General features: G+C 49.6%; 1 protein-coding gene across 8 annotated transcripts in view; it reads left to right on the top strand.

The window, feature by feature from the left end:
- Positions 1 to 27,205, top strand: part of CELF1 (CUGBP Elav-like family member 1) — a 288,215-nt gene that overhangs the window by 228,094 nt on the left and 32,916 nt on the right. For 7 of the 8 annotated variants that reach the window (XM_086959737.1, XM_086959739.1, XM_086959734.1 and 4 more), the window contains one exon: positions 18,138 to 18,286. In XM_086959737.1, the coding sequence (XP_086815863.1) occupies positions 18,138 to 18,265 (128 nt within the window). In that variant the 3' untranslated portion in view covers positions 18,266 to 18,286. Of the gene's footprint in view, positions 1 to 18,137; positions 19,944 to 27,205 lie in introns of those variants that run through there. The other variant, XM_086959741.1, reaches the window with a different exon arrangement.

Genomic DNA, 27,205 nt, shown 5'->3' with positions numbered 1-27,205 from the left:
GGGCACGGAAAACCATATACTCTGAAAGTGGAATGCGAAATTCCTAGCAGGTAAGTACAGTACTAATAGCTTTTGGAATCGCTAGGACTTGACTAGGGAATCGTTAGATTACTTCTAGGAGGCCTAGGGGACTCGGGTGCAGTGTGTGCACTCTCACGCGAGATGCGGACAAAAGTCTATGGTAGTTAGGAATTAGAAAGTTAGTGTTCTCGGGCGAACCCGACCTGGTAGGGAGAAAACGAAAGTAGATTCTGACCCTTGGATAGTGAGGCTATGCTGGGGCACCGAAATGCCGAAGTTACCTAGCCCAGGGGCTGCAGCTGCATAGGTCTGAAAAGACGTCGGGAATCCTCGTAGACGGACCAGGAGCCGGAAGAAAAGATGCTGGCCGGTGACCAGTGAAGAAAGTTCAGTCGGATCCAAGCCTGGATCTCGAAGATAGATGACACCTGAAAGCAGAGGGGACCAAGTTCGAGACTACTAGCCAGTAGTCAGTGGGCACCAGGAGGGCACCGGATGGTAGCCACCTCGACAAGGTGAGTGGGTGACGCTGTAGCTCGAAGATCTCACGGACCAGGAGGCGTTGTCGGCGACCAGGATGGAGGATCGAGCTGTCCCACGAAGTTGGAAGCTGTCGGCGTCGCTGGACCCAGGATTGGGCAACAAAGCCTTGGCAAATTCAAGCCCACGCAGTGGACCTAAAATGGCGTCTGGAGTGGACCAGGAGGGTCCGGGGTGCCTCTCTTGAAGAAGGAAGCAAGGGCCAGTCTGGAGCAACCAGACCAGCAGTCGTGAAGTCGTTGGGCGTCGTTCAGAAGGCCACAAGCCAGCCGGCTAGTAGCCAAACAACGCGGTGCACAGCAAACAGCAGAAGGGCCCCACGCAGATCGTGGAGATGCAGGGAGGCTGATCTTGGGTGCTGGAGCTGCGCAGGGTCGGGGCTTCTCGGACCCCAAAGCACTCACCAGTGGAGGACACGGTGGGCTTGCAGTAAAGATGTCGTGCAGTCTTGGCGATCGTCGGTCCCTCGAGGTCTCGTCGCACTCACGGTTCTCAGCTTGGCTGTAGAGGTGAGTAGAGGTCAGAGGTGCCAGGGAAGCCGGGTCTCGTCGAGCTGGGTCGTCGGATTCGTGATGAAGGACTTGCAGCAGACCGCAGTGTTCTTTAGGATGGTGCCCGCTTGATGCAGGGTGACTACTCCTTAGCCACAAGGGAGAATCTTGAAGAAGAAATCGTGAAGTCCTTTCGAAGAAAGTGGTATCTTGATTCCAAAGATGATCTAATTTGAACAGGGGGCCCGCTCCTATCTTTATACTAAAAAAGGGGGCTGACCCGGTGACTAGGTCCTGCCTATGGGTGGGACCAGGAGGGGGGTGGTTACACCCCTCTCCCCTGCCGGACTTCCCCAGGCCAGGGGCTGGTGTGCCCCTGGAACTGGTTCTGACTGGCCTATGCGTAGTGAGCACCGGGGTGCCACTCAGCAGTCACCTTCCTGAAAAGCCCTGCCTACCCAGGATACACAAAACCATGTCTGGGACGGTGCTAGCACCGCCCCTGACAGGAAACCCTTTGTCCAGGCTCCCCTCACTGGGAGGACTCCCAGCTGCAGGGGGTCAGACTCGTGTCTGTGGTGGCAGCATCCATTTTGTGGAGCTGAGGCTTCAGTTAACTTTAACCGGGGTTCACAGTTACATACATGTCGTGTCCCTCTAGAAGGGTGGAATGCTAACCCCGTCGCCAGAATTGGCGAGGGGTTAGTATTCCAATTCGTATGACACCTTACTCGACATGTTTTGATAAAGCAATACCAAAGATAGCATTTAACCGCGAGGATTATAATGCACTTAAGAGTATATGGTATGCGATATCATGGAACAGCTATTAGGACTTGATTCCGCAAGCTGCAGACAGGCTCAGCTCATGCCAGAGCACCATCTCACATGATTCCAAGCACTCTGCCTTCAGGATTGTCAAGGCCTGCCATAGGAGTGACTGATAGGAATCTGTGTGTCCATTTTAGGGTTAGGTATAGGTATACTACACCTACAGCAAAGGGTGATTACACGACTTTGCCCCAGCTGTCATGCAGCCAGTTGTGTCAAATTTAGGAGGCCAGCCAGGGGTGGCATAATACATGCTGCAGCCCCTGGCAGCCCTGGGTACACCCATGCCCTGAGTTACAGGGTCTGATAGGGTGGCCCAGTACCAATTGGAAATGTACCTAGGGTACATGGAATCCATTTTAAAGAGAGAGCAGTAGGCCTGGGGTCCTGATTGGCAGGGTCCCAGGTCGACTATGTCCAAAACCAGCTAAAACACAGGGCAAAAAGTTGGGGGCAACCATAGTCAGGATGTACCTTCCTACAGCCGCCTCCAATTCCACCGAGGTAGACTTCGTTGCCTATTCTTCCTACGCCTCCCAAGGGTACGCCTAAACCGAAGGCCCCATCCAAGCCCAAGTCACCCGCTCCGGTGGACCCGGTTGACCGCCCTCGGCCGAGGTCACGTTCACGCTCCGGACAGAGAGGAAGATCAAGGAGTCGTCATAGATCCTCCACCAGATCAAGGCGTCGCCATAGGAGGCAGGGGTCTAGGTCCCGCACGGACTCTTCCAGGACCCATTCCTACTCCCCGACCTTATCGGACTCCCCAGAGACCAGGGTTTCTCCAGTGGATGACATTCCCACTTTCCAGGAGGTCCTCCTGAGGGGGGCAGCGAAGTTGGGTATCGCTGTAACGGCTCCTACACCTTCGACATCCGTGATATTCGAGACGCTTCACAAGAGGCATCTGCCTCGCCCTTTGCTTCCACTAGTCCCTGGATTGAAGGAACCCGCAGAGGAGCTGTTCCTCACACCGACGGTGGTGAAGGCAGCTCCCTCTCGACTTCTGAAGAAGTACAGGGCCCCGGATTCGGACCCTGCCTTTCTGAGAATTGATCCGGTACCGGATTCGGTGATAGTGACGGCGGCCAGGAAGCTACACTCTACCTCCCCGTCCTCCACCGTGCTGCCAGAGAGTCGATGGATCGACTCGGCTGGAAGGAAGGCGTGTGGGACCTCATCCACAGCCATGAAGGCGTCCAGCGATACAGCTCTGCTGGGACGTTATGACCGGGCGCTGTGGGACTCCCTGCAACAGTTCGTGGAACTGCTACCAAGAGACAAGAGGGAGGACTTCCAAGAGATCCTCAAGGAAGGGATGCTGGTGTCCAATCAGGTCGTCAGCGCGGCTGCGGATGTCTCCTTGTTGGCTGCCCATGGTTACTGCCATGGAATCAATCAGAGACGACATGCCTGGCTCAGGCTCATGTCACTCAAGCCGGAGGCCCAGCAGCGGGTGGCCAACCTGCCTTTTTCCGGGGATACTTTGTTCGGAAAACAAGCAGATGAGGAGATGGCCCGCATGAAGGCGGAGGCGGAGACCCTTACGGCTGTGGGCTTGGAGAAGCCCAAAGAGAAGAAATCCTACAGGCCGTTCCAAAGGCGCTATGGCGTACAAGGAAGAGGACGGGGGCAGTCTTCGGGACAACAGCAGCAGTTCCGGAGACCCTTCCAGAAACGACAGAAGGGTAGAGGGGGACAGCAGTCCTCTACTGCGAACAAGGGCCCGGCCGGGTCTCGACCCTGAGCGGTTACTTCCCCTTCATCCGTTACCCGCTCCGGTGGGGGGAAGCGTTCAATTTTTTCTGGCAGAGTGGAGAAAAATTACTCAGGACAAGTGGGTGCTGAATATTGTTTGCAATGGATACAGTCTTCGGTTCATCAGCCCTCCTCCAGCGATCCCTCCGGTCAGCTCGCAGTATCAACTACGCGCGCTCCAGGCGGAGGCCGATATCCTGTTAAGGAAAAGGGCGATAGAAGACGTACCTCTGTCTCAAAGAGGAAGAGGTCTGTACTTCCGGTTCTTCCTGGTGCGCAAGAAGGACAAGAACGATTTCAGGCCCATTCTGGACATGCAGCAGGCAAACAAGTGGATTCACAGAGAAGTTTTGCATGCTGTCGTTGCATCAGATTTTTCCTCAGTTGCAACTGGGGGACTGGCTTTGTGCCATAGACCTACAGGATGCGTACTTCCACGTGCCCATCGCGTGCAAACACAGGAAGTTTCTGCGATTTCAAGTCTGCGCCAACCATTACCAGTACACAGTGCTGCCATTTGGGCTGAAGTCTGCGCCCAGTACATTCTCGAAGTGCATGGCAGTGGTAGCGGCACACTTCAGGAAGAACAAGGTGTTTGTCTACCCATACCTGGACGATTGGTTGATCAAGGCATCCTCCTTCTCGGAAGCCCAAGCACACTTCCAGAAGACGTGCGTTCTCTTGAATAAGTTAGGGTTGCACATCAACATGTCCAAGTCTGTCCCGATCCCGGTCCAGTGCATTCAGTACTTGGGAGCCACCATCAACACGCTGTCAGCAAGCGTGTCTCCTTCGGAGGAGCGACGGTGAACGATCCTTCGGAAGGCTCAGGCTCTTATGACCGCTCCATCTACAACAGTGAGGACGGTGTCTTCTCTACTGGGGTCGATGGCCTCTTGTATCTTCCTCACTCCTCATGCACGACTACACATGAAACCTCTGCAGGAGTGCTTGGAGGACCAATGGGACCAGAGGAGAGGATCTTGGGACGACAAGATACGGCTGTCCCTGCATGCTAGTCAGTCGCTGAAGTGGTGGTATTCAGCGGAGAATCTCCTCAGAGGGGTTCCCTTCCACAAGGACATTCCCACTCAGACTATCGTGACGGATGCTTCTCTCCAAGGCTGGGGAGCAGATTTAAGGCACGTGGTCTCCGAAGGAGTCCACGTATCGCATCAAATTCCTGGAACTCAGAGCTGTTCACTTGGCACTGAAGGCCTTTCATCCGTCCTTCCAGACCAACTCTCTGCTTGTACAGACGGACAATACGACCACTATGTATTACCTCAACAAGCAGGGGGGCTCAAGATCGCGCACCTTGTCGCAGGAGGCGCAGACGATCTGGCACTGGCTTCTGGCCAGAGGACTGACGATAACGGATACCCATCTACCAGGTGTGCAGAATGTTAAGGCAGACGCACTGAGCAGACTGATTCAGGAAAACCACGAATGGGTCATAAACGACGAAGTACTAGGAGAAGTCGTCGAAAGGTGGGGGACTCCAGATGTAGATCTGTTCGCCACCGCCGAAAACAGCAAATGCCGAGACTTCGCCTCCAGGTACTACCAGCAAGGGACGCTGGGGAATTCTCTCTGGATCAACTGGTCGAACAGCTTTGTGTACGCTTTTCCACCCATTCCCCTGATTCCAGCGGTGCTCATAAAGCTGTCCCAGTCCAGGGCACGAATGATCCTGATTGCCCCGGAATGGCCCAGGCAATGGTGGTTCACGGACCTCCTTCCGCACATACGGCTGCCGTGCGGGCCGGACCTTCTTACGAAGTTCGGGGGGCAGATGTTGCACCCCAACCTCTTGTCTTTGAGTTTGGCGGCATGGCTCCAGAGATAGTGCAATATGGCCACTTGAATCTGCCCGAAGATTGCATGGACATACTGAAGCGACCTTCCACTCGGACCTCTTATGCTTACAAGTGAAAGAGGTTTTGTATCTGGTGTGCGTCCAAGAACTTTGACCCAACGACGTGCAAGGAAGATGTCATCCTTCCTTACCTTCTACATTTGGCGCAGTCTGGCCTTAATGTTCATTCCATTAAGGTTCATCTCGCTGCATTGACTGCCTACAAGAAAAGCCCTTCACAGACTTCCTTCTTCCAGATCCCTGTGATCAAAGACTTTTTGGAAGGCTTGAAGAAAGTGTTCCCTCCTGTCAGGCTTCCTTCGTCTTCATGGGAATTGAATGTGGTGCTGTCCAGATTGATGAAGGAGCCTTTTGAACCCATTCATAAGGCTTCGTTGCAGCACCTGTCCTGGAAGGCGGCGTTCCTCGTGGCCATTACATCGGCCCGCAGGGTGAGTGAAATTCAGGCGTTGTGTTGCCAAGAACCTTATACTGTATTTCATGCTGCTAAGGTTATGCGTACTCACCCTAAATTTCTTCCCAAGGTTATTTCTGATTTTCATGTCAACCAGACTATAACTTTGCCTACGTTTTTTCAGAATCCTTCGTCTCCAGCGGAAAGGTCCTTGCATTCCCTGGATGTTAGGAGGGTGCTGAAATTTTATCTGGATAAGACCAAAGATATTCGTAGGTCAGACCAATTGTTCATCAATTATGGATCAGTCAGGACCGGTCTTGCGACCTCTAAGCAGTCCATCTCTAGGTGGATTGTGTCCTGCATACAATTGTGTTACCAAAAAGCTAATAAGACCTTAGGAGTTAAGCCTAAGGCTCATTCCACCAGGGGCAAAGCTGCCACAACAGCCTTGCTCCGTAATGTGCCTATTGCAGAAATATGCAAGGCCGCCACTTGGAAGTCGGTTCATACATTTGCTAAGCATTACTGTCTGGACACTGATGCCAGAGCAGATGGTCAGGTTGGACAGGATTCGCTGCGGAATTTGTTCGCGCAATAGTGGTGTTGTTTCTTTCCACCGCCGCTTGGTGTGGGGATGGGCTTGCCATTCTATTCACTAGATTGACTATACACAGAGATCCCCTACTACAGAAGGAGTAGTTTCTTTCCTGTAACTCCAGTTCTGTAGTAGGGGTATCTCTGTTATAGTCATAAGCGCCCGCCCTCCTCCCCGGTGGAGAGATATTAATGTAAGGAATGCTACAGGTCTGGCGTGTTACGCCTTCAAAAAGAACTGAAAGTAAAAGGGACCTGCAGTGCATTCTGGGATACTGTGAAGTTCTGTAAAGTTCTCTGAAAGGCACAGTATCCTGTTTTGAGCCACATAATGGCAGCCTATGGGGCTTGTCTGTCCATGTCTTCCTCTCTATCATTCCATGGGGTTTTGCTGCTGAAGCAAGGAAAATCTGGACAGGCTTTGCTGTTTGTGGATTTTTGGTGGAATTTCTAGTTGAAGTACTGGACAGTGTAGCCTGTGTTTAGGCTGCATTATATGTCTTTAAATTCTCTCTTCAGTGTTTGTGCAGTTCTGCATTTTTTCGACACTTTTAAGAGATTATTTTTGATTGCTCCGGGGTCCACGCACATGGGCGGGCTATTCACTAGATTATGACTATAACAGATACCCCTACTACATAACTGGAGTTACAGGAAAGAAACTACTCCATACTTCGCATCCAGGCAACCAGGGGAACAATCACAAGGGAATCCCATATGGATGAGCTGGTCGAAAACATTTGCCTACGCTTTCAGCCCGATGCCACTGATGCACAGGGTACTCCGCAAATGCAGAACCAGCAACATGACGCTGATTCTGGTGGCACCACAGTGGGCCATGCGGTCGTGGTTCTCACAAATAGTGGAGATGGCGCAGGGACCGCCTCACAAATTCGGGAAAAGAAAGGACTTACTCTCCATGCAAAACGGAGAGGTACTCGAGCCAGAGATCCTCTGCCTAGCAGCATGGCTCCTGAAGACCCAGAGTTTGCACATCTGAAACTGCCAGAGAGCACACTGCTGGTGCTACGAGGGGCGCGAAGGCCTACCACATGGAGGTGCTATGTGGCAAAATGGAAAAGATTCACACAATGGTGTATCAAGGAGAAACTGCACAAGAAAATGACAAGGGAATCAACGGCGCTAAAATACTTAACGCACCTACTCAAATCAAACCTAAGTTCCACCACGCTGAGGGTACACATAGCAGCGATAGTAGGTTACACAAGAAGAGAGACAGGTAAGAGCTTCTTTACATCACAAGTAGTGAAAAGATTCCTGGAAGGGGCTAAAAGGATAGGACCACCCAAAAGGATTCCACCACCGGCATGGGACCTTAATTTAGTCCTAACAGAACTTATGAAGGCACCTGTCGAACCCATTCATAAGGCCTCACTGCAAATGCGCACGATGAAGACAGCCTTTCTAGTGGCAATGTTATGTTATGTTATGTTATAACGCTCTTGTATAGCGCACGGCTACTTGAAAAGAGTGTCCCGGCGCTTTCCACCTGCAACTCAGAATAAAAATAACACAACACAGCAGAAAGAATAAGAAAAGAACTGAAACAGAAACAATAAGAACAGCCTAAAGATTAAAAAGCCAGGTCTTCAGGCTCTTCCTGAACTGGAGCAAATTAGCAGTGCTGCGCAGCGAAAGAGGTAGCGAGTTCCACAGCTGGGGAGCTTTGCAGCTGAAAGAGCGCCCTCCCGCGTGGGCCTTCCTCACCCGAGGGACCACCGCTTTATAAAGGGATTCCGAACGCAAGGAGCGGACGGGTCGATAAAAGGCCAGTCTCCGCCGCAGGTATCCAGCCCCTGATCCAAACAGAGCTTTGTGCATCAAAGTCAGGGATTTGAACTGGATCCGCTTCCGGATAGGCAGCCAGTGTAGCGCCTGTAGCAGCCCGGAGGCCCGGGCTCGTCTACGCAGGCCAAAAATAGCCCGGGCGGCAGAGTTCTGTACCACCTGTAGGCGCTGAACTAGGTAATCAGGGAGGCCTAGAAAGAGGGCATTAGCATAGTCTAGCCTAGAGCCAACGAGAGCCTGCACAGTAATACGCCTGTGCTCCTCAGACAGCAGGGGCAGGAATTTACGGAGATTTTCCAAAATTCCATAACAGGTGCCAGCCAGACCCAGAATGTGTTCTCAGCGACAGCTGGTTGTCCAGCTTGACACCCAGATTTTTAGCCACCAAGGAAGACTGTGCAGGAGGGCTCATGTCGGACGGCCACCAGTGCTGCCACTCCGGATCGGCAACGCAACCGAAGAATAGAACCTCGGACTTGCTTGAGTTGGCCCTTAGACTGTTCCGTTGGAACCAGTCAAAGACCAATGCAAGACAGTCCCGAATTCTCCCTCCATCAAACTCCTGGTCTTTCCCGCATGTGAAGAGGAGTTGCGTGTCGTCGGCGTAGGAGACGATCTGGGCCCCATATGCTTCCACCAAGGCCGCCAAAGGGGACACTTCGCTATGCAGGGTAAGCGAGATGCAAGCGCTAACGCTACAAGAACCTTACATCCAAATACACAATGACAGGGTGGTAATGAGGACTAATCCACACTGTATGCCAAAAGTGGTATCAAGGTTTCACATGAACCAGACAATACAGATACCAAGCTTCTTTCAGAAACCATCCACAAGCGCTGAGAGGGCACTGCACACTCTGGACGCTAGAAGGGTAGTAATGCACTACAATGGAAAGAACTAAAGAGCACAGGAAAACAAAGCAGTTCTATGTGTCCTTCGCAAGCAGTTTCCTGGTTAGACCAATAACAAAGGGAACCATCGCACGATGGATTGCACAAACAATACAATTCTGCCACAAACAGGCAGGTCAAGAACCAACAGAGGTGGCAGAAGCCCACTCTACCAGGAAAAAGGGAGCAACAATAGCCTTCCTGGCTAACACACCCATTCAAGACATATGTCTGACGGGAACATGGGCTTCAGTGCACACGTTCACTAAGCACTACTGCATGGACATACAGATGAACAAGGTAGCACAAGTAGGACTGAAAGTGCTTCAACATATATTCAACAACCAACGCTCATCTTCCACCCAGCCGCCACAAACCGCTACAAAGTCTATGCACAGCATAGTGAATCCAGAAAGATTCACGCTTTAAAACGAATAGTTTCTTACTTGTCAGTGTAGTTTTGCAGCTTGAAGATCTTTTTGGATTCACTAGCAAACCCACCCACCTCCGCCAGTAAGATGATGCAGGAGAAGGTGGAAATACAAGGAATATAATAGACACTTAATGAGGCAAAGTGAAAAATCATTTACTTTAAGGAAGAACTTGAAAACATGGCCAAGGATTCACAAAAGGAACACAAAAACCAGAAAAAAGAATACGAAGATGGCGCTCAAAGGTGGGAGTTTAGCAGGAAGTGTGCTGACATCACAGGAAGTACACCAGAAGGTGGCACGTCGACGCCCACCTGGGCTACGAAAAAAAGAGGAATGAAAAGACTACGATTCCGGACCCAACCACTAGACCGCGGAATAATGCACAGCATAGTGAATCCAGAAAGATCTTCAAGCTGCAAAACTACCCCTACAGGTAAGAAACTATTTGTTCTGCAGAAGAGCTTTTCCGCCCAGATCCAACACAAAAGACTCTTCGTATTCATCCAAAGACTGTACATATAATTACAGTGCCTGAAAAGAGGAAAATGGACTCTTCCCAGCCACCTCCAGTTCCTCTTAAAAAACATGCTCAGACTCCCCCCCCCCCCTCCCCCCTATAAAAATTCCTTCACCATTACTAGAGATACCAATAGACATTTCTCCTCAGAACTCACCATCCACCACACATAGCCCTACACTAGAGGATGAGGAATTATAATTATTCACATGGGGTAGAAAGTGAGCACAACACATAGAAGACACAAATGACTCCGATAATATTCCTGGGCCGTATAATGTTCCCTGGGAAGATTATAATGCGCCAGATGCACCAGGTCTGCCACAAGATGGCGCATACCCTTCTAGACCATCTCCTCCAGATGACACTATTGGGTTTACACTGCTCATTCATAAGGCAGCTACTTTTCATGGAGTGGATTGACATAAAGATCCAGTAGAAAAAGACTTCCTTATGGATACATTACTATCGTCACATACAACCACATTTCCTCCCATAGGATAACATTAGTGATTCTATGTGAAAAAGTTTTTAAGTGTCAGCTTTTAAAATACAATAATATTCCTTAAAAATCACTACTGTAACCAAAACGTTTTTACTCCACTGTTTACAGGAAATGTCCCAGGACTGAATCTAGGATCCAGTCCTGTGGTTAGAAAAGTAATCCATAAAGTAACTATTTGCATTTAACAAGAAATTCCCATTGAGCGCAAGGTTGCATTGTTTTAAATTGTTGCCTATTGCAACACCTGTAACAATTGTAATCAAAAGGTCTATTGCCTTCTTGAAAAGTATTTAACTAAAGTAACTTGTCATGAGAAAGTATATGTTGATACCTTGTTGGTTCTAAAATAAAACTATATCTGTTGATACAAATCCATTGTCCTGGAGTTCAGTCCTTGAGTGTGTGAAACCTTTTGCTGCCTGAGTGTGTACAACAAATGCTTTACACTGTCCTCTGGTACTGCCTTACTGCTCGACCAAGCTACCACTTTAGAGAGTAAGGTTACATCTAACTTTAGCCTCTGCCAAACCTCTGGGGATTGTGGGCTCTGTGTACCTTACTTTGGTCCAGTGTATATATAGAGCCACTTTCTTACACCTCTTCATGTATTTGTTTATTTTTCCTTTTACAAATGGTTGTGTTTTTACAGCTAACCAGTGATACCAGTTCTGGGAGTTTTCCCGCTGTAATATTGTATTGGAAACCAATAGTTCGAGGCATGTGGGCTGCTAAATTCATATCTTAGCATTAGATCGCCACCTAGTGTTGGGTCCGGATGATCGCACATTGTTGTCCTGGAAGAGTCTTCGAAGTATCCTGAGATGGGTGGCTCCTCCCCTGGACTACAGTGCGCATGGGCATCGGCTCCATCCCCAGATTGTTTTTTTCCGCCATTTGGTTCGGATGCGTTCTCGACGTCTCTCCGTCGGAACCGAATAAACATCAATCTTAACGGCCAAAAGGCTTTGGGTTCTTTACGTCGGTATTGTTTGCGTACGGTCTCGAGTTCTTCCGTCTCTCGGAGCCGGAATCAGCGGAGTTTTTACTACTCTTCGGACATCGAGGCCTTCTCATCGCGACTCGACACCAAGTTCCCAACATGGAGCGGAGTCCGTTTAAGCTTTGTCCGCTCTGTGGGTCCAAATACCCACATATAGACGTGCACCCGGTCTGTAATAAATGCCTTTCGCCAGACCATGACGAAGGAAGTTGCAGGGCCTGTGCGAGTTTCAGGTCGAAGAAGACTCTCACGATTCGGCGCGCGGTGCGCCTTGTGGCCAAACAGGCGGCCCCGGATCCAGAAAACATATTCGACGACCAAAAAGAGGAGGACCAGAGCCATCATCTTCAAATCTCCCCGCCTGAGACGGAGGTCGAGGCTGATCCGGAATATGACGACGACGGAGTCGTGGGTCAAGGCCTTGAATACGTCGACGAGGTAGGAGACGACGATATGGTTTATGGGGCCGCGGAAGATAGCTCAGGGGACGAGCTATGCCCCGAAGTTGACGGACATCAGGAGAGGGTCGCGGGATCGCCTGTCGGCCTTACCCAAGACCCTGTAGCGCAAGCCACGGCCCCGCCTGATGGCCCGGCCACGGACATACTTGCTGCGCCGAGGGTTTCGAAACCGAAACTGAAAGCAACGGTCTCGACAGCACCTAAAATGGCCGACCCGAAACCGAAACCGAAAGTTAAGGACTCAATCGTCCCTAAGATGGCGGTCGTAACAGCAAAAACAAATAAACCGGCAGCCTCATCAACTCCGTCGACCTCAGGTCCGCAGAAGTCGAAGAAACACGGCGATTCCACAGGGTCAAAATCAGCGCCGGAGGAGAGATCCTCTAAAAAGGGTGGCACGCACAAGACAAGCGCGCCGGCGCCGGCAAAGCCAGCCAAAGCAAGCGACACAGCCCCGGCTCCAACGGGGACATCTGCGCATCGCTCCAAGGACTCGGGGTCGGCGCCGTCCATCCCTCCAAAAGACCAACGGAACGTCGCATCCGAAGGCAAGGCCACCTCGTCGGTGCCAAAGACATCGGTCACCGACGCATCTCTCGTTGCTTCTTCACTACAAAGAATTAGGGAGAAGGCTTTTTCTTCGTCGACGCCAACGCCATCGACGCAGAAGGTGGCAGACTTCCCGGTCAAGCCCGCTAGTAAACTCCTCTTCCTTCTACCGCCAAAAGTGGTGCCGAAGGCCTTTTCATCGAAATCGACGCCAAAGAAGTCGGAATCTTCGACGGCAGGGGCATCTTCGGGTCAGGTGCTCGACCCAGAAGAGGATTCGGAGTGTTTCATAGACGCGGACACAGGGAAGTTAACCCTTTACAAAAGGAAAATCACTTCGCAGCCAGTGGAACCCTATGTCATCCCCCTAAAGAAGAAAAAGTTTCCACAGGACGCCTCAGGCCTCATGGAACCTATTCAGCCTCCTCTGGGAAGGAGCCCAACACCGTCTCCAGACCATTCTGAAAGTGAGGGCTATGGTGAAGACGAACAATACACGTTCCCAGTCAATGAACCTGATGCACAGCCAGATTCATATGATGCCATTGGGGACCAAGGCACCCAAGATGTGGGACAAGACCCACAGACTTTCAGTACACGTGCATCCCCTACAGAGGATTCTGCAGGTTTTCATGCACTCATTGAGAGGGCAGCTGCTAATCATGATGTGGACATGCATGCTGACCCAGTTGAGGAAGACTTTCTATTCGACACCTTTTCAGTTTCGGAAAGAACTGTAAAGACACTGCCTATGCTCAAAGGGGTCCTCAAGCATGCTGCGGACATCTTTAAAGAGCCTACCAGGGCGAGGGTGGTCAACCCACGTATTGAAAAAAAGTACAGACCAGCGCCTGCAGACCCTGCATACATTCGAGGACAGTTGCCGCTTGACTCCCTGGTGGTAGCAAACGCACGCAAAAGGGCCAACTCCCAAACAACGGGTGAAGCTCCTCCCCCGGATAAGGAGTCCAAAGTGCTAGAGGCAGGAGGCAAAAGAGTGGCTGCGCAGGCCGCCAATTTCTGGCGTATTGCAAATACACAGGCACTACTGGCACGTTATGATAGATCACATTACGACACACTAGAGCAGATTGTGGAACACCTGCCTCCGCAGTTTCAAGAGGGCACCAAAATGATTATACAAGAAGGACAACTGATCTCCAACGCGGCCATAAAGTGTGCACTTGATGCCGCGGACACGGCCGCTAGGGCCATTAACACCAGTGTCATGCTCAGAAGACAGGCTTGGCTCCGCATATCGGGGTTCAAACCTGACATTCAAACGACCATACTTAATCAGCCAGTCAATCCGGATAGACTGTTTGGTCCAGATGTTGACACCACCCTGGAAAAAATTAAAAAAGACACTGAAACTGCTAAATCTATGGGGGCCCTACAATCACAGCAGTTTCGTGGCAATAATTTTCGTCGCTCAGGTGCCCGTGGAGTCACCAGAGGACAGTTGGGTCAACAGTCACAGTTCCCTAGAGGTGGAGCACAATCCTCGTACCCCAAACAGAACAAGAGGGGCTACAGGGGAAACAGCAACAAAGGACGCGGCAAAGGAGGCAACAATTCACGCTCCTCTGCCACAAGCAGCCAGTGACTCTCTGTCACTGCCCCCCGACCACTTAACACCTGTCGGGGGGAGAATACAGCAGTTCCTGCCCGTCTGGATCAACATCACCACAGACAGGTGGGTGCGACAGCTTATCCAGTACGGTTATTGTCTAGAGTTAAAATCCACTCCACCCAACATTCCACCAAGGCAAAGACCTATGTCCGCAGAGCACTTGCACTTATTGCAGCAGGAAGTGTTGGTGATGCTGCAAAAAGGGGCAATCGAGCTCGTGCCAGTGGGGGAGGAAGGCACAGGGGTTTATTCCCTGTACTTCCTCATTCCAAAGAAGGACGGATCTCTCAGACCAATTCTGGATCTCCGTCCCCTCAATCTGTACATACTGTCAGAGCATTTCCACATGCTTACACTGCAACAGATTCTTCCTATGTTAAACAAAGGAGACTTCTTAGCAACCTTAGATCTCAAGGATGCTTATTTCCACATTCCGCTACATCCGTCCCACAGAAAGTACCTCAGGTTCACTATCCAGGGCACGCATTATCAGTTCAAAGTCCTACCCTTCGGAGTCACAACTGCCCCAAGGGTGTTTACCAAGTGTCTGGCGACAGTAGCAGCGCACCTCAGGAGGCAGAACATCCATGTCTACCCCTACCTCGACGACTGGCTCGTTCAAGCCAGGTCGGAACAGCAGTGCGCCGCGGACATGTCGACTACCATTCACCTCCTTCACGACCTGGGTTTCTCGTTGAATTACCCAAAATCACACCTTCAGCCGGCACATGTCCGGCAGTTTCTGGGTGCAACAATCAATACCCTGACGGCCAAGGCGCAACCAAACCAGGTCAGGATAGACGGCATACAGTCTTTAATCCAAAAGTTCAGACCGGGACACTCACTTCCAGCAAGAGTGTTCATGCAGTTGATAGGCATGATGGCCTCCTGCATCTTCATAGTCCCTCACGCACGGTTGCATATGCGCCCGCTCCAGGAGTGCTTAGCAAATCAGTGGACACAGGCTCAGGGACAATTAACAGACCTAGTGTTGGTTACCAGTCGGGCATACAACTCTCTGCATTGGTGGACTCCACACAACCTTTGCAAGGGCCGACTGTTCCAGGAGCCAGTGCCACAGGTTATCCTGACAACGGACGCATCTCTCCAGGGATGGGGAGCTCATCTGCTCACTTACACGGTGCAGGGACTATGGACGACGCAGCAGCAGAAGATGCACATCAACTATCTAGAACTGATGGCGATCTTCATGGCACTCAAGTCCTTCATTGTACATCTGTGCAACAAGGTGGTGTTAGTCCGGACGGACAACATGACCGCGATGTACTACATCCAAAAGCAGGGAGGCACCCACTCACCACAGCTGTCTCACCTGGCTCAGAGCATGTGGAAGTGGGCCATTCAGAGGAACATCTTCCTCATGGCAGAACACCTCCCAGGGAAGGACAATCAGATGGCGGATCTGCTCAGCAGATACAGTCATCAAATGCACGAGTGGGAGATACATCCATCGGTACTCCAGCCGTACTTCCAAAGGTGGGGTCGTCCAGACATAGACCTGTTCGCCACAAGGGAGAACGCAAAATGCCAAAGCTTCGCCGCCAGGTTCCCACACCCCCAATCGCAGGGCAATGCGATATGGATGAACTGGTCAGGCAAATTTGCTTACGCTTTTCCCCCGACACCTCTGATACCACTGGTGGCGAGAAAACTAAGGCAACACTCGATGACACTCATCCTAGTTGCTCCAACGTGGGCGCGCCAAGCCTGGTACACCACGTTCCTCGAACTCTCAGTGGTGCCGCATCAAAGACTGCGCCTCACGCCCAGACTTCTGACGCAGAACCATGGAGAAATTCAGCATCCAGATCCGCAACAGCTCAACCTAGCGATCTGGCTCCTGAAGTCTTAGAGTTTGGATACCTCAACCTACCTCCTGAATGCATGAACATCATCAAGGAGGCGAGGAAGCCGTCAACCAGGGCATGCTATGCCGCAAAATGGAAACGTTTTGTCATTTACTGTGCAGACAATGACATAAACCCGCTAGATGCATCTATCCCTAACATCATTTGCTATCTGTTACACCTTTATAAGTGCAAGCTAGCGTTCACTTCTATTCGGATACATCTATCCGCCATCGCAGCTTACCTTCAAAATAGGCAGCACCTCTCGGTCTTCAGGGTGCCTGCCATTAAAGCGTTTCTTGAAGGTTTGAAACGAGTCATTCCCCCAAGAACACCGCCAGCTCCGGTGTGGAACCTCAATGTGGTCCTCACCAGACTGATGGGACCACCATTTGAGCCAATGCACTCGTGTGAACTGCAGTTCCTAACGTGGAAAGTTGCTTTCCTAATTGCGATTACGTCACTAAGGCGTGTTAGTGAGCTGCAAGCGCTCACAATACAAGAGCCTTTCATTCAGATTCATCCAAATAGGGTAGTGCTACGTACTAACCCCAAATTCCTTCCAAAGGTGGTGTCACATTTTCATCTCAACCAAACTATCGATTTGCCGGCATTCTTCCAGAACCCACAAACGGTGGCAGAAAGAATGCTCCATACGTTAGACGTACGGAGGGCATTGATGTACTACATAGACAGGACACAACACTTTAGGAAGACGAAACAACTCTTTGTTGCCTTCTCACCACAACACAAAGGCAACCCAATTTCCAAAGCTGGAATAGCCAGATGGATTGTTAAGTGCATTCAAATCTGTTATCATAAAGCCAAGCGCACTTTAACAATACCCCCAAAAGCACACTCCACACGCAAGTTGGGGGCATCCATGGCTTTCCTAGGAAACATTCCTCTAGAGGACATTTGCAGAGCAGCCACGTGGATTACACCACATACCTTTACAAAACACTACTGTGTTGATGTACATTCCAAACAGCAAGCGGCTGTAGGGCAGGCTGTTCTCAAGACACTTTTTCAGGTTTCTGCAGCTGGCACGGGCAACCGCCGCTGATGGAGGGACTGCTATGTATTCTATGCTAAGATATGAATTTAGCAGCCCACATGCCTCGAACTGAATATGCTACTTACCAGTATGCATCTGTTCTTGGCATGTAGGGCTGCTAACATTCATATCGCCCACCCTCCTCCCCGGTGCCTGTCGCAGCTGCAGATATACTATTGTATTCAATCATCAGCATGGACATCCTTTACACTTTTCACTCCATCCTCTGCCACAATGGCGAAAAACAATCTGGGGATGGAGCCGATGCCCATGCGCACTGTAGTCCAGGGGAGGAGCCACCCATCTCAGGATACTTCGAAGACTCTTCCAGGACAACAATGTGCGATCATCCGGACCCAACACTAGGTGGCGATCTAATGCTAAGATATGAATGTTAGCAGCCCTACATGCCAAGAACAGATGCATACTGGTAAGTAGCATATTCATTCTGCATGGTTGTGTGAATAACCTTGATCTTGAACACTTCAGAAATTGACCAGTGTTTTAGAAGAAGAAACATAAGTTTGCCAATGTAGAAGTTAGAGTGTGGGTGTGTAGGGGATGGGGGTGGTATTGATAAGGGGACTGGGATAGTTCACTTTTGTGATTTCTTACTCGTTTTGGAGACGAGCTTACCATTTCGCTCTGTTGAGTCAAGTTGTTCTCATTACTAGCTGTTACTGTACTTAATTTAGGGTTGCACTAAAGAATCGGAGGTGGACAGAGGGTACATGGGTTTGGGGGGATGAGCAGGTATAGATGGTTTGGATGCATTCCTTAGTCAACAAAGGTAGTGTAAAGCACTTCACAGACTAGTGGGAGTTTCCAACTGGTTTGATTTTGACTTTCACTCTTGGTGTCTCTTCAGTAGTTCTGTTTATAGCTTTCCATTTCCATTTTAGGTTTTGTAAGCTACGACAATCCAGTCTCTGCTCAGGCAGCAATCCAGTCCATGAATGGCTTTCAGATTGGGATGAAGCGATTGAAGGTGCAGCTGAAACGCTCCAAAAATGACAGCAAGCCATACTGAGCCACTTCCCTCCATGTTCTGGTAAGTGGGAGGAGAACCCTCACCCCCAGGAGGGTGCGTGGCAGGAGCACATGCATCTATACGCTTCAAGCTCGTCAGCAAGCACACCAGATTCTAATCTTTCCTGCCTTTGAACCCGATCTGTTCGTAAAAGACTTTTCTCCCCTCCAGTGGACTTTGGGGACAGCTTCTTGTTGTGAATTTTGCTTCTTTTGAAGAACAGACTTGTGCTGTCGTTTCATGTGTTTTATTTTTAATCTTTTGGTGCCATATCAGTGATTCTTCTTTTTCCCTATTTGGAGTTTGCTGTGTTTGTTACCCTTGTATTGAGTGTGCCAGTTGTTGTGGGTGAGACAGCTGAGATGTCGGATCTAAGTTTTGCTACTAAAAGGTCCTAATGCACTTGCCGGCACAGATACTGACCAGAGATTTCATAATCCAACTCCAGTGTATGTGTTAGAGTAGTCCAGCAGCACTCTTCCGAGCTGAAGGATATACTTGGACAAGGCAGTGTCCTAGCTGTCCTATGAACAGGTTTATAGTGAATACAGTGTGAGCCATTCCACAGATGTACCCACTATTCATTCTTCAGTACCCGGGTGACATCTAGATTTAATTTATCTCTGAGGCACACTGACATCATGCTGCTTCTTCATCTATAAGCCCCTGGTACGCACTAACATTTCAAAATGTCAGAGCTATTCTAGAGGCAAAAAGGACACCTGGCCCTAGATGTCCCTGAGACACAAACGTTTGGCAGTATCAGTTTTAGTACCTGCCCAATACCTGGAACACTGGCACCATGCTGCCTCTAACCTATGCCATGGTGGCATTCGTAACATGCACAGTGTGAACTACTCCCTGCACTGTTGGCAGCTGGGGCACACTACCACCATGCACTGTGAGCTAGGAAAGCAGACATTTGTATCGACATGCATTTGTCCTGCAGCCCACCATCCATATGGAGGAGAGACTTTAGGTCTATCTTGGCTTTAATGTACTAGGCAATGAAGACCAGAAACTTGTGTAGTAAAGGATTAGTAGTGTTATTGCTTCCCTGAAGTAGCTGAGGTTGCTTTCATGATGCCAAGCGTCATGCACCAAGCATTTATGAATGAAAGTTGAAAGATTAGGAGCAACAACTGTGTAGGGGTCTCCACCTTGTTCCCTTGCTGCCTCTTGCTCTTCAAAGGTAGTGTTTCTAGAAGGGCCCCATATCAATTATAAAGACTCCATCTGAGAGTCTGGCGCAGCTTGTCAGAGCCCACCCCTTTTCCCTCAATACTGGCATTTGGAATCTTAGAATGTAGTGTTTTCACTGTTTTATTTATATATTGTTGCATATACATATATACATAAATATGTGTGTATGTTATATGAATGTGTGTTGAAGATACTGTTTAAACTTGAATTCTACGCACTCTGAAGTTTGTCAAATTCGTAAAATGTGAAAAGTATTTGGAGCTTCCGGGGTCACAATGGGACTTTTTATGAATGCACCAATATCCCCCTAAAACAATGACTGGAGGGAAGAAATGTGGCGTATTCTTGTACATTGCCATTTCTATTTTTATAGCGGTTTTATATTTATTGTCTAAATTATTTCACTCAGACGGCTGTGATTTTGTAGAATCTGGATTAATTGTTTTACACAAATAATTAAAACTGATTTTGTGAAGCATGTGTGTCGCTCATCACATTGACTGTGGGAGAACAGGGTGGAAATATCCAGAACGATTGGAAGTTTAGTTTAACCATACTGGCTGCTCACTGTCAGACTGAAGGAGAGAAACTGTCCAGAATACAAAGTAAAATCTGAAAACTCACCTTTTTATGCCTATAGATGATTTTGGGAGGTAGGAGGAAAAAGGAACAAGTAATTGAAGTAAAACCTTACCCATCTCTCGAGCCCGTAATGCTTATAAATAGATACGGGAGAACCGTGAAATCTGACCAACCGCCATGCCCACTGAAAGTTATGTTATGAGGATTTGTATAGCACGCGCCTCACCCATGGGTTATCCAGGAGCTGTAGCAAATGAGTAGGCCAATCGGGCTCCTAGTTGAATGCCAGCAGCAGTTGTTGGTGGACGGTTTCTAAGGTTACGGAGAAGTCCAGTAGTAAGAGTGTTTCCCCTTTGTTCTTGGTTGTCTAAATGTCATCACTTGCTGCTGTAGCTGCTTCGGAATCCAGACTGCAAGATGTCTAGTAGGTGGTTGTGTTCAACATGGTTGAAGAGTTTTGTTGATAGCTTTCTCTACGACTTTGGATGGTTAGGGAAGGAGTGAGGTGTTTAAATTTGTATGGCGCACAGCTACCCCGAGGGGTTTCCTGGCACCAGCCAGGTAGGGAGGAGAAAAGAAAAGTGAGTTATTGACTGAATAGCCATGGCTTTACTCTTTTACGGAAGCTACCAAGAATGGTTTCCTCGCGTATAGAGATGGGAAGAGAATTCCATAGGGTGGGACCCAGAAAGGAAAAGGACCTGCCACCCATCCTTGTAAATTTGATTCTGGGGGTAACAAATTTGGACTTTCCAGCAGAAGGCGAGGAGGGGAATACAGTTGGATAAGCGGTTTGCAAGTATTGTGGGGCTGTTCCAGATTTGATTTTAAACATAAAGCACAAAGTGCTAAACTTGACACGATTCTCCACTTTAAGCCAGTGAAGATTGCGAAGTAAGTCCGCAGTGGACACTGTCCTTGGGACCCGACACAGCAGCCTAGCAACTGCATTTTGCACCACCTGCAGCCTGTGTATTGTCGTTTTGTTTGAGCCTATCTTTAGAACATTGCCATAGTCCAGCCTGGACATTAATAAGGGCATGTACTACAGTACATTGAACAGGGTACCATCCAGTACATTTTCTTGAACTATTTAAAAATGGTAAAGCAGTTTGAGGCCACTTTCGAGATTTGTTGTTTCATTGACAGGTGGTCGTCAATGATGAAACCCAGGTTGCAAACTTTTTCAACCGGCTGAGATATGGTGCCCATTTCGATGGGCCAGTGTTGAGGTCCCGAAAGATCTTGCTCTTTCCCTAGGATCAGGACTTCAGTTTTGTCTCCATTTAGTCTGAGTAAGTTGTTCAGCATATAGGATGCGATTTTCCTCAGACCAACCTGAAGAGCAGAAAAATCAGATCCCCCTAGATGGAGTTGAGGGAAATGATCATCTGTGTGAAGTATAGGAAAATAGGGACAACCTGCCTCTTCGGCAATATCTGCCAGTTGTTGAACACAAACGTTGAACAGCAAAGGACTCAGCACTGAGCCCTTGGGAACACCATAGGGAGATCGATGGAGGTTAGAGCTTGCCCAGGTAGAGAGAACCTGGAAAGTTCAGTCCGCTAAGAAAGAGCGGAGCCACTGTAAGGCTGAGCCACCAAGGCCCAAGGAATGCAAAGCTTTTAACAAGACCGTGTGAGACACTGAGTCAAAAGTGGGCTGAGATCAAGTAAAATGAGAGCCGCCGTGGTCCAGACTATGTCTCAACTGTTCGGTAACTCCAAGTAAAGTTGATTCAGTCGAGAATCCTGCTCTGAAGCCTGAATGGGAGGGGTGAAGAAAATTTTGAGACTCGACAAAAAAAGATAGCTGGAAATTGACATGTTTTTCGAGGATGTTGGAGAACACTGAGAGCAGCGAGATGGGACTGAAATTAGATGGCGGGATCCGCATTGGGTTTCTTTAAAAAAGGAAGCACCATGGCATGTTTCCATTCAGGAGGCACAAAATCTTCCTGTAAAGAGACGTTGAGAAACAGCTTGAGGCGTGGGAGCCTCACGCTGTTTCATCACAGAAATAGAGAAGTCACAAGGGGAGCCTGATTTGATGCTAACCAGGAGCCAGTTAAAAGAGCTAAGTTCCAAGAGGGACCACGCTTCCAGCCTAATGGTGGATTTTTCATTATTGTGGATCAGAGGCACCCCAGTACTGGGCAGAAGTAGGGGTGGTGTTGGTAGTGTGTGGGATACTTAATAAGTTATCATTGGCCAGCGCAGAATATATTTTTTCAACTTTCTCCACAAAGAAGATCGCAAAGTTTTCACATTGCAATCCAGTAAGAGCGCAAGGGGTAGTCTGAGTATTAGACCCAGATACTTATTTAACTATCTCAAAAAAGGTTTTAGGATTGTGGTGTGCTAGAGAAATGTTTTGGGAGACCAACTCTGCGCGAGCCGCTTTACATAGAAAGCATCTGTCTTGTAGTGTTTCCTCCACTGCCTTTCCAGAGTTTTACATTTGGATTTGTGGATGGAGGTGGGTCTGTAGTTGCTGAGATCTTTGTGTCTGCTTTGGGTGTTTTTTTTTCATGAGAACTGCAATTTCTGCATGTTTCCAGTTGTCTGGGCAGGTTCCACTTTGGATTGAAGTGTTGATGATAATGGTGACTAGGGTTCCTCTTAGGTAGTAGATTAGTTGGGCGCAACGGTCAGTGGAGGACCGGAATGGATTGTTCTCATAATTTATGCTGTCTCTTCTGGGGTGAGGGGTTTCCAGCTTGTAATCTAAGAATCTAATTTGGTGGTGGGGGCACCTGGTTGATGAGCTTTCTTTTTGTGCTTTTGGGTTTGAAGTTGTTGAGGATTGTGCTGTTAAGGTGGTCACAGAGTTCTTGCAAAGAGGTAATGGAGTTGGTGGCATCTGGGGAGTTGGAGACTTCTTTGACGATGTTGCATAGCACTTTGCAGTTGTTGGAGTGGTTTTCCAGTCTGCGATCTAGGGCTGTTTTTCTTACCGTATTAAGTTGTGTGGTATTTTTGCAGCGTGAATCTTTCTGGATACACTATGCTGTGCATTATTCCGCGGTCTAGTGGTTGGGTCCGGAATCGTAGTCTTTTCTCTCCCTTTTTTTTTTCTTCGTAGCCCAGGTGGACGTCGACGTCCCACCTTTCGGTGTACTTCGTGTGACGTCTGCATGCTTCCTGTGGAAGCTCCCACCTTTGGGCGCCATCTTCAGATAATTTTTTCCGCTGTTGGGTTTGGATTGTCACCAAGAGAAAAGGAAAAGACTGTAATACCGAAAAAGATTGGAGAATACATCCAGGAACAAGACCACTGAGCTGGGATGACTAAAGAGGAGGAGAACATCAAAAACTTCGACGGAGAATGCGCACACAGGGGGCCTCTGAGCGCAGGAATAGACAAGACTCAGTTCAAATTCTGCCGCAATCGCCACCACAAATATGAGCAGAAGGACCAGCACCCGGTTTGCAACCTCTGCCTGTTGGTCGACCACGAAAGCAAGGATTGCAACGCCTCCTCCATCTTCACTCCGTAGACTCTCCGGATTAGAGAGAGGCAGAGGATAGCCAACCACAGCATGCATAGTAAGGCCAACCTCTGTCGCTTCGGGACTTGGGCCTCTCCAGTGATGAGGAAGACATCGCCGAGGGACCAGATGACCTCACGGTCGTAGAGATCGATAAGAAAGCTACAAAAGAGGTAGGAGAGACGTTGACCCCATATCCCCCGGCAGACTCTCGAAAGCCTGAGTCAGACTCTCAAAAAACAGAGTAAGTCCACGAAAGGAGCACTGGCGCCGAAAATTTCGATACCCGCAGCTGCATCCAGGGACAAACAGCCCAGTGGATCCTTCGAAAAGGACTCCCAGACAGAGAAAACACAAGAAAAGCCTAGGTCATCAAAGCACATCCCGAAAAGGAGCGCTTGATGCCGAAGGAAAAGGACCCGAAGGCTACTTCGACGTCTACGTCGAAGAGATCGCCCGAAACACTCGACGCCGAACAGGGCGCTGAGATGGAAAGTGTGAGAAGGTGGCCTGATATGCAGTGCTCACTATTCTAGTGAACACTATGTATCAGTCCAGCAACCCTTATTGATGATTGGTTGTAAGTCAACCTTATAGACCAGCTATCCTAGTAGCGTGGATACGAGCAGTCTAAGGCTAAAGACTCGAGAGGGCGTGTTAAGCCAGCTGTTTACCACACATATACCCCTTGAATACCAAGTGAAAGGACACCACACAAGTGTTATGAAAATAAACAGTTATTTATTTAAAGATCACAACAGCCCTGTACTCTTTATGAGGACAGGGTACTAAGCACAAACCAAAACTCTTACAAAAATACTTAAGTTAGCACAGTATATACAAATGCCCGAGGGGCACGGAAAACCATATACTCTGAAAGTGGAATGCGAAATTCCTAGCAGGTAAGTACAGTACTAATAGCTTTTGGAATCGCTAGGACTTGACTAGGGAATCGTTAGATTACTTCTAGGAGGCCTAGGGGACTCGGGTGCAGTGTGTGCACTCTCACGCGAGATGCGGACAAAAGTCTATGGTAGCTAGGAGTTAGAAAGTTAGTGTTCTCGGGCGAACCCGACCTGGTAGGGAGAAAACGAAAGTAGATTCTGACCCTTGGATAGTGAGGCTATGCTGGGGCACCGAAATGCCGAAGTTACCTAGCCCAGGGGCTGCAGCTGCATAGGTCTGAAAAGACGTCGGGAATCCTCGTAGACGGACCAGGAGCCGGAAGAAAAGATGCTGGCCGGTGACCAGTGAAGAAAGTTCAGTTGGATCCAAGCCTGGATCTCGAAGATAGATGACACCTGAAAGCAGAGGGGACCAAGTTCGAGACTACTAGCCAGTAGTCAGTGGGCACCAGGAGGGCACCGGATGGTAGCCACCTCGACAAGGTGAGTGGGTGACGCTGTAGCTCGAAGATCTCGCGGACCAGGAGGCGTTGTCGGCGACCAGGATGGAGGATCGAGCTGTCCCACGAAGTTAGAAGCTGTCGGCGTCGCTGGACCCAGGATTGGGCAACAAAGCCTTGGCAAATTCAAGCCCACGCGGTAGACCTAAAATGGCGTCTGGAGTGGACCAGGAGGGTCCGGGGTGCCTCTCTTGAAGAAGGAAGCAAGGGCCAGCCTGGAGCAACCAGACCAGCAGTCGTGAAGTCGTTGGGCGTCGTTCAGAAGGCCACAAGCCAGCCGGCTAGTAGCCAAACAACGCGGTGCACAGCAAACAGCAGAAGGGCCCCACGCAGATCGTGGAGATGCAGGGAGGCTGATCTTGGGTGCTGGAGCTGCACAGGGTCGGGGCTTCTCGGACCCCAAAGCACTCACCAGTGGAGGACACGGTGGGCTTGCAGTAAAGATGTCGTGCAGTCTTGGCGATCGTCGGTCCCTCGAGGTCTCGTCGCACTCACGGTTCTCAGCTTGGCTGTAGAGGTGAGTAGAGGTCAGAGGTGCCAGGGAAGCCGGGTCTCGTCGAGCTGGGTCGTCGGATTTGTGATGAAGGACTTGCAGCAGACCGCAGTGTTCTTTAGGATGGTGCCCGCTTGATGCAGGGTGACTACTCCTTAGCCACAAGGGAGAATCTTGAAGAAGAAATCGTGAAGTCCTTTCGAAGAAAGTGGTATCTTGATTCCAAAGATGATCTAATTTGAACAGGGGGCCCGCTCCTATCTTTATACTAAAAAAGGGGGCTGACCCGGTGACTAGGTCCTGCCTATGGGTGGGACCAGGAGGGGGGTGGTTACACCCCTCTCCCCTGCCGGACTTCCCCAGGCCAGGGGCTGGTGTGCCCCTGGAACTGGTTCTGACTGGCCTATGCGTAGTGAGCACCGGGGTGCCACTCAGCAGTCACCTTCCTGAAAAGCCCTGCCTACCCAGGATACACAAAACCATGTCTGGGACGGTGCTAGCACCGCCCCTGACAGGAAACCCTTTGTCCAGGCTCCCCTCACTGGGAGGACTCCCAGCTGCAGGGGGTCAGACTCGTGTCTGTGGTGGCAGCATCCATTTTGTGGAGCTGAGGCTTCAGTTAACTTTAACCGGGGTTTACAGTTACATACATGTCGTGTCCCTCTAGAAGGGTGGAATGCTAACCCCGTCGCCAGAATTGGCGAGGGGTTAGTATTCCAATTCGTATGACACCTTACTCGACATGTTTTGATAAAGCAATACCAAAGATAGCATTTAACCGCGAGGATTATAATGCACTTAAGAGTATATGGTATGCGATATCATGGAACAGCTATTAGGACTTGATTCCGCAAGCTGCAGACAGGCTCAGCTCATGCCAGAGCACCATCTCACATGATTCCAAGCACTCTGCCTTCTGGATTGTCAAGGCCTGCCATAGGAGTGACTGATAGGAATCTGTGTGTCCATTTTAGGGTTAGGTATAGGTATACTACACCTACAGCAAAGGGTGATTACACGACTTTGCCCCAGCTGTCATGCAGCCAGTTGTGTCAAATTTAGGAGGCCAGCCAGGGGTGGCATAATACATGCTGCAGCCCCTGGCAGCCCTGGGTACACCCATGCCCTGAGTTACAGGGTCTGATAGGGTGGCCCAGTACCAATTGGAAATGTACCTAGGGTACATGGAATCCATTTTAAAGAGAGAGCAGTAGGCCTGGGGTCCTGATTGGCAGGGTCCCAGGTCGACTATGTCCAAAACCAGCTAAAACACAGGGCAAAAAGTTGGGGGCAACCATAGTCAGGATGTACCTTCCTACAGAAAGGAAAAAGAAAAGGCTCGAGGCCGAAATGGATAACATTCTGCAAAGGAAAAGAAAATTCAACGAACGGATAAAAAGGTTCACCATCTTGTTGAAGGCGACGACGATCGTCTAAGTCGAGGACGAAGAAGAGTTCGATGCTGAAGAGCCGCTGAAAACTCCAAAGCCCCAAGTACACCAAGAGGAAGAGGGCCTATACTATGACTAGGAAGGTGAGAAAGACCGGTGCACGAGTTTGGGCTCTGCATCCTCGGTGGTGCAGGACCTGGATTGACAGGACCTAGACGCCGAAAGCCCAGAAGAGGCCCTGGAGACGTATCCTTCGAGGCCTTCGCCGCCAGATGACATTGGGATCTACAACATGGTCATCAGGAATGCGGCAACAGCTTATGGAGTGAAACTGGAGGAAGAAAAACCAAAGGCCTGCTCCTCTTAGAGACCCTGC

Source organism: Lissotriton vulgaris, chromosome 2_2, assembly GCF_964263255.1.
Source record: "Lissotriton vulgaris chromosome 2_2, aLisVul1.2, whole genome shotgun sequence".
Classification (NCBI taxonomy): domain Eukaryota; kingdom Metazoa; phylum Chordata; class Amphibia; order Caudata; family Salamandridae; genus Lissotriton; species Lissotriton vulgaris.
The sequence above is the reverse complement of the archived record's forward strand: the minus strand, read 5'-3'. Positions and strand labels throughout refer to the sequence as shown.